Source organism: Megascapheus bottae, chromosome 17, assembly GCF_031878675.1.
Source record: "Megascapheus bottae isolate mThoBot1 chromosome 17, mThoBot2.hap1, whole genome shotgun sequence".
Lineage (NCBI taxonomy): Eukaryota > Metazoa > Chordata > Mammalia > Rodentia > Geomyidae > Megascapheus > Megascapheus bottae.
Window position 1 is genome coordinate 18,503,143 of NC_143525.1, and position 19,867 is coordinate 18,523,009.

Consider the following 19,867-nt stretch of genomic DNA (forward strand, 5'->3'; position numbering starts at 1 on the left):
TCATCTCTGCACTATTCACAGTAGCCAGGTAATAGAAACAATCCAGATTCCCTACTGCAGATGAATGGATACAAAAAATGTGAGACACACACACACACACACACACACACACACACTCACACAATGGAATTCTACATAGCCAGCAGACAAGATAAAATAATGGCATTTGCAGGGAAGTGGATAAATCTGGAGCGAATCATGTTGAGTGAGACAAGTAAAGACCAAAGGAACAAAAGGCACATGGTATCCTTATATGTGGCTATTAGATCCACACAATATTTCTGTACCCAATGCTATGGACATGGTGGTATTGGAAATATAAACACAACTACATAGACATAAAAATGTATGACTCTATAGACAAATTTTTTTTTGCCAGTCTTGGGCTTAGACTTAGGGCCTGAGCCCTTTCCTTAGGCTTTCTCAAGGCTAGAGCTCTACCACTTGAGCCTCAGCACCATTTCTGGCTTTTTTCTATGTATGTGGTACCGAGGAATTGAACCTGTGTCTTCATGCATGCTAGGCAAGCACTCTACCCCTAGACCAAACTCCTGGCCGACAAAATGTTTTATTACATAGATTAATATGTATCTATGACATATAAAACCCTCAGCCTAATTTTAAATATGTTCTAAAATCTAAGTGCCAGTGATTGTATATGGATATTTCCTTCTTGAATACTTGTTTATTAAACACATCATTTGAAATATGATGTAAAAATCAAGGTTAATAAAGTCTTTTATAAAAAAAAAAATTGGGCTTGGGAATGTGGCTTGGTGGTAGAATGCTTGCATTTAGCCCTGAGTTCCATTCCCCAGTACCACATAAACAGAAAAGGCCAGATGTGACACTGTGGCTCAAGTGGCAGAGGGCTAGGCCTTGAGCAAAGAAGCTCAAAGACAGTGCGTAGGCCCTGAGTTCAAGCCCCAGGACTAGTTAAAAAAGAAAGAAAATGTGTTCAATGTTAAAAAAAAAGAATGTCAAATGGGGGAAGAGGGAAAGGCTGTCAATTAGAGGGGCCAGTGGACAACAGGCCAGATGTTAGTAATGAAGGGGCATTGCACTGGGAGGAAAACGCTCCAGGAACTGGGTCAAGTGTGTTGGACAAGAGGTATTGAGTAGAAAACAGGAGCCATGTCCTTTTCAATCACAGAGAAATGAAAGTTCCACTGGTTAGGTCTGTCACATTCCTGCTGGATGATAAGATGCATCTAGGATGAAATAGGACTCCTGTCCTCATTTGCACATTCTTTATTTCTTCCTGTTGCCACCACTTCATGTTATTTTCTTCTTTTCTCATTCATAAGCAAAGCTGTCCAGAGTGTAGGGGTAAGTTCCTTTTTGAGATCTCTCTCCCCCCCTCTCTCTTTCTCTCTCTCTCTTTCTCCCTCCCACTTCACTCTCCTCTCTCTCTCTCTCTCTCTCTCTCTCTCTCTCTCTCTCTCTCTCTCTCTCTCTCTCTCTCTCTCTCTCTCTCTCTGCCAGTCCTGGGGTTTGAACTCAGGGCCTGGGCACTGTCCTTGAGCACTAGCCTTACTACCCTTGAGGCTAGTGCTCTACCACTTGAGCCACAGCACCAGTGCTGGCTTTTTCTGTATATGTAGTAACCAAGGAATTGAACCCAGGTCTTCCTGCATGCTCGGCAAGCACTCTACTGCTAGACCAAACTCCCAGCCTAGAGTTCTTCTCTTGCTTATCAAGCCCAGTTCCTTCATTACTGACTTTCATTTGCAAACTGAGGACCAGAATAAAGAAATGTGTGTGTGTGTGTGTGTGTGTGTGTGTGTGTGTGTGTGTGCGCGCGCGCGTGTGCATGTGTGTGTCTTCTTAAAGCAGTTCCTGAGCAAAGAAAACAGGGGTTTAGTCTTTCCACATAAATTTGTAGACTCAATAAGAATGTGCTAAGTGCTAGAAGAAAGAAAAGCATAGCTTTTCCCTTTAGGCATTCAAATAAAGCTAGAGTAGCAGAGATATCAAAAGTATTATAATGTATAGTGAACTTATGGAGAGACTTAATATGAGTATCAAGATCAGAGAGAGGATCAGATCTTTGTAATTCTTCCATACACATTATTTTGGAAGTAAAAGAGATAGCTCAGGATCTGGGAGCATGTCCTAGTGGTAGAGCATGGCTTAGCATTTGCAAAGTCCTGGATCCAATTTCTTGGTACCACATACACAGAAAAAGCAGGAAGTGGTGCTATGGGTCAGGTGGTAGAGTGCTAGCCTTGAGAAAGCCCAAGGACAGTGCTCAGGTTCTGAAGAGGAGGAGGAGGAGGAGGAGGAGGAGGAGGAGGAGGAGGAGGAGGAGGAGGAGGAAGAAGAGGAAGAGGAGGAAGAGGAGGAGGAGAAGGAGAAAGAGAAAATGGAAGAGGAAGAGGAAGAGAAAGAGAAAGTGGAAGAGAAAGAAAGAGAAAGAGAAAGCTCAGGACATAGCCTAGTGGTAGAGTGATTGACTAGTATGCTATTGAATCTGGGTTGTCACCTTGACCAAAGAAAAGAAAAAATGAGTGAGATTAAGGGTCTGATAAAGAGAGAGAAAGTAATGATGGAATGAAAACATAATGCCAGATTCTAATCATTTTTGTCTACTTTGGGAAAATGTGCTACAATCGAGGTGACTAAAAAATACCTGTACAGAGCCAGGAGTATGACCTAGCAGTAGCCTGCCCCACAACCAACAATAACAAAAATAAAATAAAAGCTAAAAAATAAAAGACACTATCAAAGGAATGCCCTGCAAATTGGCACCATCAATAATGTCTGAACAACAGTTGTTATCCTGGACCACTTATGGCTCTGTGAACTGTAACCATGTCATTTGACAAGTTTGAATACTCACTAGTTTCTACATATGTATTTCACAGGCCAGTAAAAAGGCAACAAAAGTTAAAACAGATTTCTAGCTTTTAATGTGAATGCTTTTAAGTAAAATTATAAAACCACTCACCTGTATTTGAGCACCATTTCCTAAGCAATTTTTTTTACCAACAAAAATGTAGATTAGGGCTGGTCCAAGGAGCACACAGCTATAATCCAAAAACACTTGACAAGACAGAAATTGAGGATATTAGGTTCTGCATTTTAAGGCCAGCCTAGAAAAACCAGTTGTCTAGACCCTATCTGAAAAAAATCACGAAAAGTCAAAAGGGCAGAGAACATGCCTCAAGCAATAGAGCTGAGTTCATAGCCCTAGTATACCTACCCAAATCAAAATAAAACAAAACTGAAAAGAGAGCAGATATAGACAAAAATAAAATAGAATATATTTTATGGGATTTAAGGTATTAGTCTTTCACTCATTTTGGTGGACACATATCGAGTAGCACATATCGAGATGTTCACTCTGAGTGAATAGCCTGCTCTCTCCACCACCAAACTATTCTTGAGGAAACTTTGGAGTCATCACTGACTATGGTAAACCCAGCTAACACAGTAGCATATTATCAATCATGGAGCCAGATGATAGGACTTTAGACATTGTGGATAAATTCTCAAGCTTACCACCCTAATAAGCTCACTTATGCCGGGGCCAACCAGCAGCAAACCAGGGTTCGCAGATTGGGGTTCCTGAAATAGGGGGCAAGGACTAGGAAGAAATAGAAGAGAGACAGACACACGGGGTCCAGGATGTCCGCAGTCCAGGTAAAGACTGCCGCGTTTATTTTTTTTCTCCAGCTTCTTCCCTCCTTGAGACCCAGGGAACTTCCAGGTGTTACATTCATATGGTAAATCTCAGGTCATTTAAACAGAATAAGGCCAGAAAACAATAAGACAATAAAGCCATTGTCTGATGCAAATCAAGGTACAGTTTGATTCCACTCTGGCTCCCAACATATCCCCCGTTTTTATTTTAAAAGAAACACAAGTGCAAGTTTTACTCTTTTCTATACCTCTAATTTATCCTGTCACATTTTCCAAAAATGACTTTGGTCCCTTCGTCTAACGGGGATTGATGGGCGGAGATTCAGCTTCTGTGACTTCTTCAAGCTGACTTAGGGGCGTTATCTCTGTGCTTGACCAGGGACCTTAAGAAGCCTAGCCTGTTTTGTTAAGGGGTTGCAAGGATTAGATATTAGGAACAATAATTTACTCCAAACTAGAGATCATATTTAACATTTAACAACTGCACAAACCATCTTTGGCTACAATAGTGTAGCTTACATAGCACCCATTTGCAAAGGCTTTTTCTTGATTGGGGAACTAAATTTCTGCAACCTTAACAATGCTTCAGTTGTCAGATCTAAACAGATTAATAGAGACACAAGCCTCAGATCCACAAACTTTTCCTGAATTTGTGGCTGGTGCCAAAAAAAAATAAAATAAAATAAAAATTTCGCTCAATTAGGACTTTAAACTACCCACTATCACAGAAGATTGACAAGTTCCTGCCCAGTTATGAAAGGCACGGGAATTAGTAAGGCATGCTTACAAACTATTCTATGACCTCCCGGTGATACTCAATATCTACTGGTTGTTGTTCCCTTTTCAAGATCTCACTTAGACTCTCTTGGGCTGCGGCATATGGCTCAGCCTCAGGTTTTTCAGAAGAGTCCTTTAACTCATAAATTTCCCTTAATTCAAGATTAAGTTCAGCATTCTCATGTTGAGGATCTATGCATTCACTTACTAAATTCCATACATTAATAGCCTCTACTGGGGTCTTTTCGGGCCATATACATTATAATATTCTTGAATTCTTTTTCCTATCTGCTGCCAGGTTTTTTGGAATTCCTCCTCTATAAACCTCGGGCATGCCTCCTCGACAAACTGTAGGAAGCTCTGAAGCACCCCTTTTTTCACCCACGTTCCGTGGGCTTCAAGTAGGCCTGTTAAGATCGGTACATATGACCTATGGCTATTAACTTGACCCATAATTTTTACTCCTGACTATACACTCTCTTAAGATCCTCTCTTAATAGTCCTATGATGTGTTACTCACCACAGGGAGGGGTCCTTCACCTTCGTCCCAGATTTTCAGGGTCCCTGTTCGGGCGCCAGTTGCCAGGGCCAACCGGCAGCAAACCAGGGTTCGCAGATTGGGGTTCCTGAAATAGGGGGCAAGGACTAGGAAGAAATAGAAGAGAGACAGACACACCGGCTCCGGGATGTCCGCAGTCCAGGTAAAGACTGCGGCGTTTATTTTTTTCTCCAGCTTCTTCCCTCCTTGAGACCCAGGGAACTTCCAGGTGTTACATTCATATGGTAAATCTCAGGTCATTTAAACAGAATAAGGCCAGAAAACAATAAGACAATAAAGCCATTGTCTGATGCAAATCAAGGTACAGTTTGATTCCACTCTGGCTCCCAACACACGTATTTTCTGGAAACCTACAATGAAGGGGAGAAAAATAATATCTCAGAAAGGGACTTTAGGCTCCCAGAACTGGACTGGCATTTCTGCATAATTCCTGAGATCCCAACCATGTCATTTCCTTGGGTAGTCTGTCATGCCCCCACCTCACCAGATGCTGGCATCTGGGGACATCCAGGTCTGCAGCCCAAATGCAGCCTAGCTGAGGGAAGAGGGACCCTACAGGAAGAAGTGACCCCTGCTCTCAGGAAGAGGAGATCCGGGCCCTGGCCCTGTAAGAAAAGACTTGCTGCCATCCAAAAGCCTAAGCCTTTCTGTTTTATGAACAAAGGTATCAGTTTCATAAACAAACATGTCATAAACCAGGGGTGGGGCAGAGAACTCAGGGCACCAGATAGGAATCTACCAAAATACTTTGTATATTGCCACTATTAGTGACTTCCCTTGACATATCCCTATTGCCTACAAGGTGCCTTTTGCCTACCATTTCCCCGATGTATACCTTTGCAGCAGAGCTGCTATTCATATTGCTACAGTTGTGGCTGTCAGTTCAGACCAGGCCGATTCCACAGTGGACCCACAATCGGTTCTGGCCTAACATTGATCGTGCTGGACCTACCGAGCCCGGGTCTTCACCCTCTTCTTACATCTCACCTGAACTTTCTCCCATGCTAAAACGCCAGGTGGACCTGGGAGGCTTTGATTATCTAGGATCCTCTGCTCCATCTCAGATGTCTGCGGGACCTCAGGAGCCCACTCCTAGGATGCTCACATTGCGCAGGACAGATGCTGCTGCACAGCAACCTCCTGGGTCAGGTCAGTTTCCTGCTTCTCCTCAGGATCTCCCAGAGGAGTTGAGTCTGCAGGACAGACTCCCAGAGACAGTGCCAGAGCCAGGTGAGGACCACAAGCAGGCCATGCCTCGTCCACTCCAAAGTGACACACAGCACATTGCTCTAGCTGAGGCTTCAGAACAGCCCTCACTGCAAATGCATGTTCCACCTCTGTACACTCAGAGAGCACAAGAAAAACCATTTGTTCTTTCACTCCAGACCTGGAAAAAGGATCTAGTCAGGACGGGGCTACTTAGGCAGAGACGGCAAGTACATGAGCTTCTGGTAGGAACTGAAAACCAATTTGCAGAATCCCAGCTAGATCCCAGTATAAATATGGCTTATGGTGACAGCATGCCTCAGAAAGCCCAAGAGAAGGCAGATGAACTTCCAGAACCCCTCGAAGAAGGTGAATCTTCTCAGTTCCAGCTGCACACCCATACTCAAAACCCGGGGACTCCTGAGAAGCTCCAGTCCCTTGTGGCTCAGGAAGAAACCCTAGCACAACAGCATGTTAACGAAGAGGTTATTATGCCATTGGTGCATGAGGATGGACGTGTTCCATTTCCAAGCAGCAATAAAACTCAGCATTCAACCTCACCAAATGTCACAGTTCAGCCTGCAGATGTGCAGATTACCTTCACCACTCCACGTCAGCAACAGACCCCAGCCCAGCCTCCAGGGAGACCTCAGCAGGAAGAACTGTCAACTACCCAGCAAGAGGTGCCAGGTCAGCCTTCAGAGCTCCCAGGGTTTGGAGAACTTTTGGAAAGCCACCTGGAAGCCCCAGCTCAGCCTGAAAAGCCTTTGGAGGAAGTCACACCTCCAGTTGAGCATGAGGCTCCTGTTCAAGCTCCTGAGTCCCCCGTGGAGGGAATAGATACAAGTCGACCAAACCACCAGCTGACAGTTCACTCTCCAGGAGAGGCCCAAGCTCACCATGCCAACGTCTCCTATGTTACAGATAAGCCCCCAGATGTGACAATTACCTTCACTTCAGTGCCTACCCAGGAGATTGAGTCGTCTCTGGCCCCCAGTGAGGCTCTGGCTGGTCCTGCAGGTTATGGAGAAGAGGTAGAACCCTCTTTCAGTGAGCAAGAGCAAGCATCTCAGCCTTCTGAGCCTCTTGGGGAGAATCAGCCTTCTGGAATGCAGCCTGCAGCCCCACCTCAGGCTTCAGAGCATGATGGGGAGTTTGAATCTTCTCTAACCCAGCAGGAACAACCAGCTCAGTCTTCTGAGCAGCATGAATGGACAGTTTCACCTTCAGGTCTGAATGAATCTCAGCATTCAAACTTGGGTGTGACTGGTAAACCTCCAGATGTGGTGATTACCATAACACCACAGCGGATGGTTGAGTGGGGGAGTTCTCCAAACCCCAATGAGGCCCAAGCTTATCCCTCTGTGCCAGTGAATGATATGGGATTTTCTGTAACCCAGCAGGAGCTCCCAACTCTGCCACCAGAGCCTTCAGAAGTAGTTGTACCTGTATCACTTCAAGAAGAGACTGTACCTCCAGTTGCACAGGAGAAGCCCTCTGTCCAACTGGAAGCCACAGCAGAGAATACACAGACCTCTGATGAGGTTAAACCTCCATTCCAGCCTGTAGGGGTGGAAGTGCCACCTCAGCCTCCAGAGTTTCCTAATGAAATTATAGGTCATCAAGAACAAGTTCCACCTACAACGTTGCAGCACAATATTGTTAAGCCTCCAGAGATGAATGATGTTGAGATTACAACTTCAAATGAACAGGACGTTTCTGATCAGTCCTCGTTGATCTCTGAACAGTCTGGTAGTTTGAAAGATCAGAATGAAATCATAACTCATGAGCCAAAACCCCCTGCAATGGACGAACAATCTCCAGACTATCAAGGAATGTTGCCACAGCCTGAAGAGCTTCCTGAGGAACCCTCTCCAGGCCTGCAAGAGATCACCACTCAGCTCCCCAAACCCCCTGAGAATCCTGGACCTTCATCTAGCCTGCAAATACTGCCAGTACCCCATATGGACTATAGTTATCCTCGACCTTCAGGTAACTGGGAAATTTCACCTCTGGATCTGGAAATGATGTTCAAAGTTCATAATGAACTAATGTCACCTAAAACCACAGTGAAACATGTGGATCTGGAGTTGACCATAACTCCACAGACTACAGTTGCTTATGAACAAGTTCAACTTTCTCCAACTCAGTCTGGTCTCCCTTCCCAGCCTCCTAAAGTCCCTGAAAATGTTGAACCTCCTTCAGTCCAGCAAGAGACTGCAACTCACACTCCAGATTTCCACAAGCAGGAAAATACTTCTGCAACTCTTCTAGTCGCTCCATCTCAGCCTGCACAACTCCCTGAGAACATGGAACCCTCTCCAGTGCTGCAGCCAGCTTTATCTCAGTCTTTAGAGACATCAGTAGATGTAGAACTCTCTTCAACTCAAGATGTCAGTCCAAATTTGGCAGCACAACCTCCAGTACATTTTGATATGACAGTTCCCACACCAAATCCAGAACTAACTCTGAGCCCAGTATTGCCCAGTGTCACATCTCAACCTTTGGACGTGGAACTCACAATTACTCCAGAACTCTCTACTACTGGTAAACCTTCTAAGAACTTGAAAAAGCGTCCTCAGATAACAATTCAACCTGTGGACATCCAACTGACAGTAACTGTACAAGCTATTGTTGAAGATGAACTTTCACCAACAGTAGATGAGGCCCCAAGTCAGTCTACAAAGCCACCTACGGAGGTTGTATCACAACCAGAAGAAAATCAGGGGCTGACAGTTCTCATAACAGGTGAGAATGAAACTCAGCATTCCACATTGCCCAATGTGACATTCCAACAATTTGATGTGGAAGTTACAGTAACTCCAAACCCTGCCACAGAGTATGAACATTTTTCATCTGTGAAGGAGACAGCAACTCCTTCTGCAGAACCCTCCGAGGTAACCCTTCTACACCCAGATAAGATTCAGTCTCAGCATCCAAATCTGACTGAAGTCACAGTTCAACCTTTTGATGTGGAAATTACCTTAACCCCAGAATCTAATATGGAGGTTGGACTTTCTCCAACCATACAGGAGACCTTAACTGACCATTCAACACCACCCACGAAGTTTACATCCCCAGCCCCATTTTCCATCACAGCTCCTGCAACAACCCAGAGTCCAGTGACACACAAGGTCACATTTGAACCAGTGGACCTACTGCTTTCCGTAATTTCAGAACCCACTTCTGAGGCTGAATATTCTCCATCTTTGTCGGAGACTACAGCTCCTCCTCAAGTGACATTTCCACTTCACATCCAGGATGGAAATCTAACTTCACAACCTACAACAAAGATTAAACTTCCTTCAACTATGCAGAAGGTCCCAACTGAGCCTTTGCAGGAAACCTCAAGTGAGGCTCTGCAGGAGACCACTACACAGCCCTGGCAGGAGATTTCAACTCAATCTCTGCTGGAGACTCCAACTCAGCATGTGCAAGAGATCCCAACCCAGACTACTGAGAAGCTTCTGTCTCACCATCTGCAGGAGACCACAACTCACCATCCACAGGCAACTCCAACTCACCATCCACTGGAGATTTCAACTCACCATCCGCAGGGGACCCCAACTCACCATCCACAGGGGACCCCAACTCACCATCCACTAGAGACCCCAATTCAGCATCTGCAGGAGACTTCAACTCACCATCCACAGGGGACCCCAACTCACCATCCACAGTGGATCCCAATTCACCATGCACTGGAGACCCCAACTCAATATCTGCAGGAGACTTCAACTCAACATCTGCAGGAGACCCCAACTCAGTATCTGCAGGAGACCCCAATTCAACATCTGCAGGATACCCCAACTCAGCATCTGCAGGAGACCCCAACTCACTATCTGCTGGAGACCCCAACTTATCATTTGCAGGAGACCCCAACTCAGCATCTGCAGGAGACCCCAACTCAGCATCTGCAGGAGACCCCAACTCACTATCTGCTGGAGACCCCAACTTATCATTTGCAGGAGACCCCAACTCAGCATCTGCAGGAGACCCCAACTCAACATTTGCAGGAGACCCCAACTCAGCATCTGCAGGAGACTTCAACTCACCATCCACAGGGGCCCCCAACTCACCATCCACTGGAGATTTCAACTCACCATCCACAGGGGACCCCAACTCATCATCCACAGGGGACCCCAACTCATCATCCACAGGGAACCCCAACTCACCATCCACTGGAGACCCTAACTCAGCATCTGCAGGAGACTTCAACTCACCATCCGCAGGGGACCCCAACTCACCATCCACTGGAGACCCCAACTCAGCATCTGCAGGAGACTTCAACTCACCATCCACAAGGGACCCCAACTCACCATCCACTGGAGACCCCAACTCAGCATCTGCAGGTGCCTTCAACTCACCATCCGCAGGGGACCCCAACTCACCATCCACTGGAGACCCCAACTCAACATCTGCAGGAGATTTCAACTCACCATCCACAGGGGACCCCAACTCACCATCCACAGTGGATCCCAATTCACCATCCACTGGAGACCCCAACTCAACATCTGCAGGAGATTTCAACTCACCATCTGCAGGAGACCCCAACTCAGCATGTGCAGGAGACCCCAATTCAATATCTGCAGGACACCCCAACTCAACATCTGCAGGAGACCCCAACTCAGCATGTGCAGGAGACCCCAACTCAATATCTGCAGGAGACCCCAACTCAACTTTTGCAGGAGACCCCAACTCCGCATCTGCAGGAGACCCCAACTCCGCATCTGCAGGAGACCACAACTTACCATCTGCAGGAGACCACAACTTACCATCTACAGGACACCCCATCTCAGTATCTGCAGGAGACCCCAACTCAATCTCTGCAGGAGACTCCAACTCAACCTCTGCAGGAGACCCCAACTCAGCATATGCTGGAGATTTCAACTCAGCATCTGCAGGAGACCCCAACTCAGCATGTGCTGGAGACCTCAAATCAGCCTGTAGAGGCAATCCCAACTAAGCATCTTCAGAAGACCACAAGTCAACATCTGCAAGAGACCCCAACTCAGCCTGTAGAGTCAATCCCAACTCAGCCTGCAGAGGAGATCTCAACTCAGCCTGTAGAGGAGATCTCAACTCAGCCTATAGAGGAAATCCCAACTCAGGAGATGACAAGTCAACATCTGCTGGAGACTTCAACTCAGCATCTGCAGGAGATTTCAACTCAGCTTGTAGAAGTGATCCCAACTCAGCCTGTAGAGGAGATCTCAACTCAGCCTATAGAGGAAATCCCAACTCAGGAGATGACAAGTCATCATCTGCTGGAGACTTCAACTCAGCATCTGCAGACTTTCACTCAGCATCTGCAGGAGATTTCAACTCAGCCTGTAGAGGTGATCCCAACTCAGCCTGTAGAGGAGATCTCAACTCAGCATCTGCAAGGGACTCTAACTCAGCATTTAGAGGAGATCCCAGCTCAGCCTTTGGAGGAGACCACAATTCAGCATCTACAGGAGGTGCCAACTAAACTTCTGTGGAACACTACAACTCAGGCTAAGCAAACAACCCCAATAAAGCCTCAGCTGAAAACCTCAACTCAGGCTAGGCAGAAGACCTCATCTCAGCCGCTGTTGAAGCCCTCAACTGAACCTCAGTGGAAGACCCCAGCTCAGCCTCCACAGCCACAGTTGGAGACTGTGGCTAAACCTCCAACATCAGAATTTCAGCCAATGTCACCAACTACAAAGGCTGCACCTGGTACCACCCTGAAGAATACTGCAACTCTTCCTCCAAAGCACAGGGAGGTGACACTGCCACATCCACACCAGTTTCACACTCAGCATCCAACCCTGACTCAAGTCACAGCTAAACCTTTGAGTCTGGAACGACGTACTAGAACTCATTTTTCAACAACATCCACCACAGAAAATGCTTTAGCTGTGCAAACTGAACAGAATGCTCTTCCAAGCACCAACTTATGTGAGCTCTGTAACTGCCAAGACCAGACACTGTCCTGTGTGGATCTCAGCCCAGGGCAGAAGCTCCGCCACGTTCCCGTGCCAGATATCAACCCCAAGAAGCAACTTTTCACTGTCTTGCAAGTATCACTTACCTCCTCTGTGCTGGGCATTCTGCCTGACATTCTTGTCTCAAGATCTTCCTCTTCTCTCCAAACCACATTGAGTAATGTTTACCTTTGTTTTTTTCTTTTCTTATTATGTTTGGTCAGTCCTAGGGCTTTGATCTCAGAGCCTGGGCACTGTTCCTGAGCTCCTCTGCTCAAGACTACTGCTTTACAACTTTGAGCCACAGTGCCTCTTCCAGTTTTCTAGTGATTAATGGAGATAAGAAGGTCATGGGCTTTTCTGCCTGGGCTGGCTTCAAACTTCAATCCTCAGATCTCAGCTTCCTGAGTAACTAGGATTACAGGCATAAGCCACCCTTACCAAGCTGGCTTTTACTTTTCTCCTTTCCTCCTCCTCCTCCTCCTCCTCCTCCTCCTCCTCCTCCTCCTCCTCCTCCTCCTCCTCCTCCTCCTTCTCCTCCTCCTCTTCCTCCTCCTCCTCCTTCCTTCCTTCCTTCCAGTTGTGGGGCCTGGGCTCTGTCCCTAAGCACTTTGTGTTCAAGACTAGCTTTCTACCACTTTGAACAATAACACTACTTCCTATTTTTCACTACTCAGCTTTCCTTGTTCTCCTCTTTGTATTGTATTCATTCTCCAGATTTTTGTTTGAGGTTGTCCTTTGTCTTTTTCCAAGAAGATACTGAGTCACAGAAATTCTCATGCACATAGAAAATCATAGCATTCTTCTCATAGAGAGGAATCACTCTCTGACAAAATTTCAGTGGGAGTATAGCAAACAGTACTGCACACTTTCTGTCCTGAATGACGATGACAGTGCTAGAAGCAAAGCAGTCAGGAAGGAAAACAAATTTTTAATAATGAGATCAGTGTTGGATATTTTTATTGGTAAACAGAAGGCTAAGGTTGAATGAAAAAGTCCACCTAGGCAGATGAACAGACTTAAATTTTCTGCACTTCACTACCAAACAAAGTATATACAAACTGAGCAGACTGATATTTTTAGTACTGAGAAGAGTTGGGTAGATTAAGATATTTGAATAGCTAGTACTAAACATGTGCTTTTGCCAAACAGTGGTATTGGTGAGGCTCAGATGTGAGGATCATGAACAAAAAGCCAGCTACAGTTGGAAACTTTGTGAGGCTTGTATTTCAAAATGACTACTAGTGAGCCAGAAGTGATAGAATACTATTCTTGAGCAAAACAAGAGCTTAGAGACAGGGCGGAGGCCCCAAGTTTAAGACCCAACAGGAGCACAAAGTTTTTTTCAACCCATGTTTGTTTTTCTTTTTTTTTTTGTTTTGGTCAACAATGGGGCTGGAACTCAAGTTATGGGAGCTGTCACTAAGCTCTTTTACTCGAGGCTAGTGCTTTACCACTTTGAGCCAAAGCTCCATGTCTGGTTGGAGATAAGAGTCTCACACAGTTCCCTCTGCAGGCTGGCATCAAATGATGATCCTCACATCTCAGCCTCCTGGGTTTCTCAGATTACAGGCATGAGCCACCAGTGTGCGGCCCACACATGATTTTATGAGTACATTCCATCTTCCAAAACAAAATCACAAAAGCTGGGTTTTGCACTACATGCCTTCATTATGCACATTTGAGAGGGAGAAAAGGAATCTAGAGTTCAGGGCCAGTCTGGACTTTATCAGGTCTTGTCTCAAAATCCAAGGGCTAAGCGGAAAGCTTAGTACAAGGCCTTGTACACACAAGAATCTGAGTTCAATCACCAGCACTCAGACATGCACATGCAATAATACACACATACACACATAATTTATAGAACTATATGGAATAAAATATAAAAGCATGCAGTTCTTCCATCTACATTTTATCACTCCATCTTACCTGCCATACCTCAAATAAGATTAAACGCTCTTAACATTTTCATGTGCATTGTTCTTTCCGATGTCTGGCATTTTATTTTTCTGATGAGTCAATAAAACTTAACTCTTATCTCATTGAATCCTGCTTTCCCCTCTATGCAGCATGTTTCAGAGATCATCTTTCCTCAACAACACTCATTCCTCTAATTTCTAATATTCCTTACATCTACAAATCTACTTCCTTCTACCACCTCACCTTTTTTAAGAGCACTTAAGCAAAGCTTTGGTACTATTTGACAAAAGGATTTTATTTCTATTTGCTAATAATAACATTTGCTCCTTTTTTTCCGTTACCATTTTCTAATTGATTTAGAAGTTACTTTAAGCACAAATGATTTGGGAAAATATTATCTAGGGTCATTGGAACTATATATGCAAGAGATTGAACAAACAGAAAATTAAGCTTCTGTTGAGGAGTCTCTTGTTCCAGTGGGTCCACTTTTTTTCTTTATTGGGCAAACTGGGAAGCTCATAGCTTCAGAAAATAGAAAAATTTTTTCTGTATTTGATGCCTCATGAGGTTACAATGATTTATTCTGATCTTTCTTTTCCTACTTATTTATGAATATAAACTGTTTCTCCATAGAATTTTCCAAGGAAATGATATTTCTTATATTGAAGAAAAGGTATGGAGATGGTACCGTTGGACAGAGAAACTGTGAGTATATTCTTCCAAATATAAATACAACACTGTACTGTTGGACCCTTCTTGGTCCAGAATTTTGAAGAGAATACCTCTGAGAAAATCCATTGCTCCTCTATACCCTAATCAACCTCTACTGACTGAAATTCTGCAGTTGTTTTAAACATTAAATCTATAGGTACTCAGGGTATTAATAAGTGGCAGAGTGCTAGTCTTGCATGCATGATGAAGCCTTATAGCTATCATGCAAAATAAGTTTCATGGATCCTCTTTGAATTAAGTATATGGCAAGTTGAAGTTATTCTCTGTTGTACAAGTGAGGCATTCTTGCATTCATCATGGATACAAATGAAATAACAGAGGAAAAAGTATACCTGAAATGAGTATAGTAGAAAAATCTATTTTCCCAGGCAGTTTTGTACTATTTTATTATATATAATTTATTACATTTACATATAGTAGAATAGGTTTGTGGTATCATTTTCTTACTGCCTGTTTACTTCTTATAGAAATGGTAACATCGTGCATCTTGCATATATCATGCTATCTGCTTTAAATGTTAACATTCCTGTACATATATAAAAGATTATCCTATTCCTTTCATCTTCTGCATGATATTTCATAGTGTGGATGTCTCATGCTTGATTTAGTACCTCCCATAGTATTTATAGACCATGCCCAGTTAGCTTGTTGCATTCATGGCTACAATGAACATTCACATACATGCTACTTTGTGAACCATCATTCTGTGGACATGAAATGGTAATTGTCCTCAAGAAAGTTGTGCCACAATATACTCTAGGCAACAGAAAATGCCAGCCTTCTTTTTTCCATACTTTCTCTATTCAATATAGTCCCCAATGCTCGATGAATTTAGATCCAGAAATGACCTTTTTATCTTCCAGAATTCTCAGCGAAAATCGCCTCACTGAATTACATAAGGATACATTTGAAGGCCTCCTATCCCTTGAATATTTGTAAGTTAGTAAGTTTATCACATCATTAATATTTGTGACTAATTATGTATAAAATACATATTCAAATTAATTACTGAAATCTCTGTAAGTTGTGGAAGTAATTCTGTCTGTCTCAGCTCATCTCTAATAAATACTTGCTATTCATTATGAGTTTAACTATACAGACACCACATAGATGGGGGAAAAGTGTCCTGAGAAAAATGGTAATAAGACCTCGGCAATGGCTCAGCAATTGCTGATACTCATAAGAGAATGGTCTAAAAATACACAGATTGTCCAGGCACCGGTGGCTCATGCCTGTACTCCCAGCTAATCAGGAGGCTGAGCTATGAGGATCTTGATTCAAAGCCAGCTGGCACAAGAAATTCCGTGAGACTATTATCTCCAATTAACCACTAGAAAACTGGAAGCGGTCCTGTGGCTCAGTGGTAAGGCACTAGCCTTGTTAAAGCTCAAATACAGTGCTCAGGCTCTGAGTTCAAGCCCCAGGACTGGCCAAAAAAAAATAGAAGAGAGTATCAAGAGATTTAGATAACACACAAAAAAATTATTTGCATTATCAACCCTTCTATGTTCTAAGGTGATGTCCAGTTTGTTTTTGTTTTGTTTTTGCCAGTCCTGGGGCTTAAAGTCTGGGACTAGGCCCGGCCTATCCCTGATCTTTGTTTTCTCCAGGCTAGCATTCTACTAATTTGAGCCACAACACCACTTCTGGCTTTGTCTGTTTATGTGGTACTGAGGGATCTGACCTATGGCTTTCTGAATACTAAGCAAGCACTCTAACACTAAGCCACATTTCCAGCCTGATGGCCAGTTTTTTGTTTGTTTGTTTGTTTGTATTTTGTCAGTCCTGGCTTGAACTCAGGGCCTGCACACTGTCCTTGGGCTCTTTCAAGACTAGAGCTCTGCCACTGGAGCCCCAGCACCACTTCTGGCTTTTTCTATGTATGTGGTACCAAGAAATCGATCCTAGGTCTTTACGCAAGCTAGGCAAGCACGCTACAACTAGGCCAAACTCTCAGCCTCCCAATGGCAAGTTTTATATTGACTTTTTGAGGCCTTTCTGCCCCAAATCTTTCAAATATGGTTTAGAGGAAAATTTCTGTGAATTCATCCATCTGCTTTTCCTACCATGAAATGCATTACAAGATATTTATATCACACTAGCATGTATATCATCATCATTCACCAATGAAAAGGAGATAAAATTGACTGTGCCTAGATTGGCACACAAAGATGAGTAAATCAGGGACCTACTCTAAGAATTCACGGGTTTAAATGCTCAAACCACAGTGCATGCAGCAGAGGGCAAAAAAGGTGGACTTCCAGCAAAGAGCTGAATGTGGGGTATGGTTCAAGTGGTAGAACATTAGATTCTGAGTAAAAAAGCCTAGCCACAGACCAAGGCCCTGAGTTCAAGCCCTAGTATAGGCCTATATATTATACATAGAAGAGGAATGCAAGGAATATGTTACCTGTCTTATATATACAATATGTATAAAAAATAGGACTTGCTGGGTAGATTAGCTCATACCTGTAGTCCTAGCTACTCAGGAGGCTGAGATCTGAGGGCCAGGGTTCAAGCCCCACACCTCCCCTGCTCCCCAGCACAAGAGGACAAACATCACACACTGCCGTGAGTCTGTTGCCTGATATTTATGTTTTCATTTTTAACTGTCCCTCAGCGGTGATTTCTAAATAATTATTGTTTTCATTGAGCATGGTGGCTCAGACCTGTAATACTAGCTACTCAGTAGGCTGAGACCTCACGATCAAAGTTCAAAGCTAGTCCAAGAACTCACTGAAGATTGAGAGAAGCTTTTCTCCACTTAACCTCCAAAAAATGGGAAATGAGGCGTGGCTCACGGGTAAGGCAGTAGCCTTGAGCTGAATGGCTCAGGGACAACGTCCAAGCCCAGGGGTAGGGTGGTAGCCTTCAGCTGAAGCAGCTTAAGAGTTCAGGCTCAGAGTTCAAGCCTCATGACCCACAAAAAACAGTATCTAGGACTTTACAGTATAATTATATACGGAACTCAAACCTTTGGACTTATAAAATCAAGTCTGATGAGAATATAAAATATTATCTAATTCTTCTACTCTTTTCATTATCTAAAATTTTTCATTATCTAAAATTATATATTTCCTTGATGGTAATCACTATAAAGAAGTGTAACTCCTTTAGGTGTGCTCAAACTTAAGGAAGTTCAAATCCAAATCCAAACATTTATTGTTTAAAACTGTTGTAGGTTCAATATTATATGACCTAAAGTTTCATACTTATTCACTCTCAGTAGTATCTAATAGTTTTGAGTGCAATATTTTCCTCTTGCTTTTTTCTAGAGATTTGTCCTGCAATAAAATACAGTCAATTGAAAGATATACATTTGAACCATTGCCTTTTCTGAAGTTTGTGTAAGTTGCAAAGAGAACTTTATAATATCACATATTTCAGCTCATTTTGCAACAGAATTAAAATGGTGAGAGTGAAAGGTCACTATATATATGTGTGTGTGTGTATATATTTGTGTGTGTGTATATATGTGTGTGTGTCTGTGTGTCTGTGTCTGTGTCTGTGTCTGTGTGTCCGTGTCTGAAATTGTTTTAGACCAGCAAAGTTGAATATGAATACCATTACAAGTCAGACAAAAGTCATTGCAGTGGTTCTCAGTGAGTCGACTGCACTCAGAAGACATTTGGCAACTGTGGATATGTTATAGACATCTAGTGGGCACACATGTCTACAGGGATGCATGTGTCCTACTTGCATGTATAGGATAAGGCCCAAAGAACTATACAGCCCATTATGTAATGGGAAACCTGTTCTTTGTAAATGAAAGTCACTTCACACTGCATGTGTAAATATGGAGGCATAAATAACCAGCTAGCATTGTCCATAGGAAGATTTCTTTAAAGCATGGGGAAGTAAAGAATCATGTTTCATTGTCTGTAAATTAGAATCACTGTGATACGAAAAAGTTCTGAAAGAATGTCTCTTTTCTTTCTCCTGTGGTTTATGTCCTTTTTTTGTTTTTTAGAAATCTTGGTTGCAATCTAATCACAGAACTGAGCTTTGGAACATTCCAGGCATGGCATGGAATGCCATTTTTACACCACATGTAAGTGCTATAGAAGATAAGCATGCAAATTAGACCCTATTTATGTGTTGAAAACCTAATATCCTTATAATCTGGGTGTAAGAACTACATGAACTCTGAAGGTATGTCTTTAGGATCCAGTCACTTTTTCCAATTTTTAAAAGTATGTTCATTGTTATTATTACTTAGTTTTTTTGTTTTTTAGATTTTTTTTGGGGTGTCATGGGGCTTGAACTCAGCCTGGGCTGAAGGCTACCACCCTACCCCTGGACCTGGGCAATGCCCCAAAGCTCTTCAGCTCAAGGCTACTGCCCTACCCTTGAGCCAAGTCCCACTTCCCCTTTTCTAGAGGTTAACTTCACATGAGTCTCAGGTTCTTTTTTTGCCTGGGCTGGCTTTGAACCGTGATGCTCAGATCTCAGCCTCCTGTGCAGCTAGGATTACAGGTGTGAGCCACCGCTTCTGACTTATTAAGTAGTTTTACTAAAGTGTTGCAGTTCCATGTCAGGTTAGGAGGATAGTGCTTCTTGACAATGTCACCCCTTCCTTAGTTCTCCCCCACTTTCCCCCTCTCACCTATAGTCACCTGTTACATAGTTTATAGTTTACATTGTATACTCTGAATACAATGACTGCATTTGTTCACTCCTCCAACCAAAGCATAACAAAATTTGTTTCCATTTCAATGGTATTGGTTTTGATGAACAGTACTTTAGTTGTTCAGAGGAGGTATCCCACCTGCCTTTAGTCAGTTTTTGTGTGTGTAAATGCATTCATTCCCATACATGTTATCATGCCTAGTTATATTTTTACGTCTAATTTCCACATATGAGAGACAACTTGTGTGCTATCTCTCTGAGCCTGGCTTACTTCATTCAACTTTGTTTATCTAGGTCCATCTATTTCCCTGCAAATGACACAACCTTATTCTCTCTAATGATGAGTAAAATTCTATTGTGTGTAAATGCCACATTTTCTTGATCGCTACTCATCTGTTGAAGAACATTTGGGCTGTTTCCATAACTTGGCTATTGTGCAGCAGAGAAAATG

At 43.4% G+C, this 19,867-nt stretch overlaps 2 protein-coding genes and 1 long non-coding RNA gene across 13 annotated transcripts in view; 2 read left to right on the plus strand and 1 right to left on the minus strand.

Moving 5' to 3' along the window:
* LOC150051231 (uncharacterized) overlaps nt 1–5,672 on the minus strand; it is a 19,082-nt gene extending 13,410 nt beyond the window's left edge. For 4 of the 5 annotated variants that reach the window (XR_016538298.1, XR_016538299.1, XR_016538302.1 and 1 more), the window contains exons 1-2: nt 5,461–5,665; nt 4,943–5,331 (exon numbers count right to left, since the gene is read on the minus strand). This is a non-coding gene — a long non-coding RNA (uncharacterized LOC150051231). Of the gene's footprint in view, nt 1–4,942; nt 5,332–5,460 lie in introns of all 5 variants that reach the window. The other variant, XR_016538301.1, reaches the window with a different exon arrangement.
* LOC150051230 (RAD52 motif-containing protein 1-like) overlaps nt 1–5,910 on the plus strand; it is a 24,287-nt gene extending 18,377 nt beyond the window's left edge. The window contains exon 8 of the mRNA XM_090350108.1: nt 5,851–5,910. The gene's annotated coding sequence lies outside the window, so the exon portion shown is untranslated. The remainder of the gene's footprint in view (nt 1–5,850) is intronic.
* Nucleotides 5,327–19,867, plus strand: part of LOC150051232 (uncharacterized) — a 31,744-nt gene continuing 17,203 nt past the window's right edge. For 4 of the 7 annotated variants that reach the window (XM_090350028.1, XM_090350027.1, XM_090350032.1 and 1 more), the window contains exons 1-5: nt 5,327–12,227; nt 14,689–14,760; nt 15,651–15,722; nt 18,063–18,134; nt 18,758–18,838. In XM_090350028.1, the coding sequence (XP_090206154.1) occupies nt 5,809–12,227; nt 14,689–14,760; nt 15,651–15,722; nt 18,063–18,134; nt 18,758–18,838 (6,716 nt within the window). In that variant the 5' untranslated portion in view covers nt 5,327–5,808. The remainder of the gene's footprint in view (nt 12,228–14,688; nt 14,761–15,650; nt 15,723–18,062; nt 18,135–18,757; nt 18,839–19,867) is intronic. The other 3 variants (XM_090350031.1, XM_090350029.1, XM_090350033.1) reach the window with 3 other exon arrangements.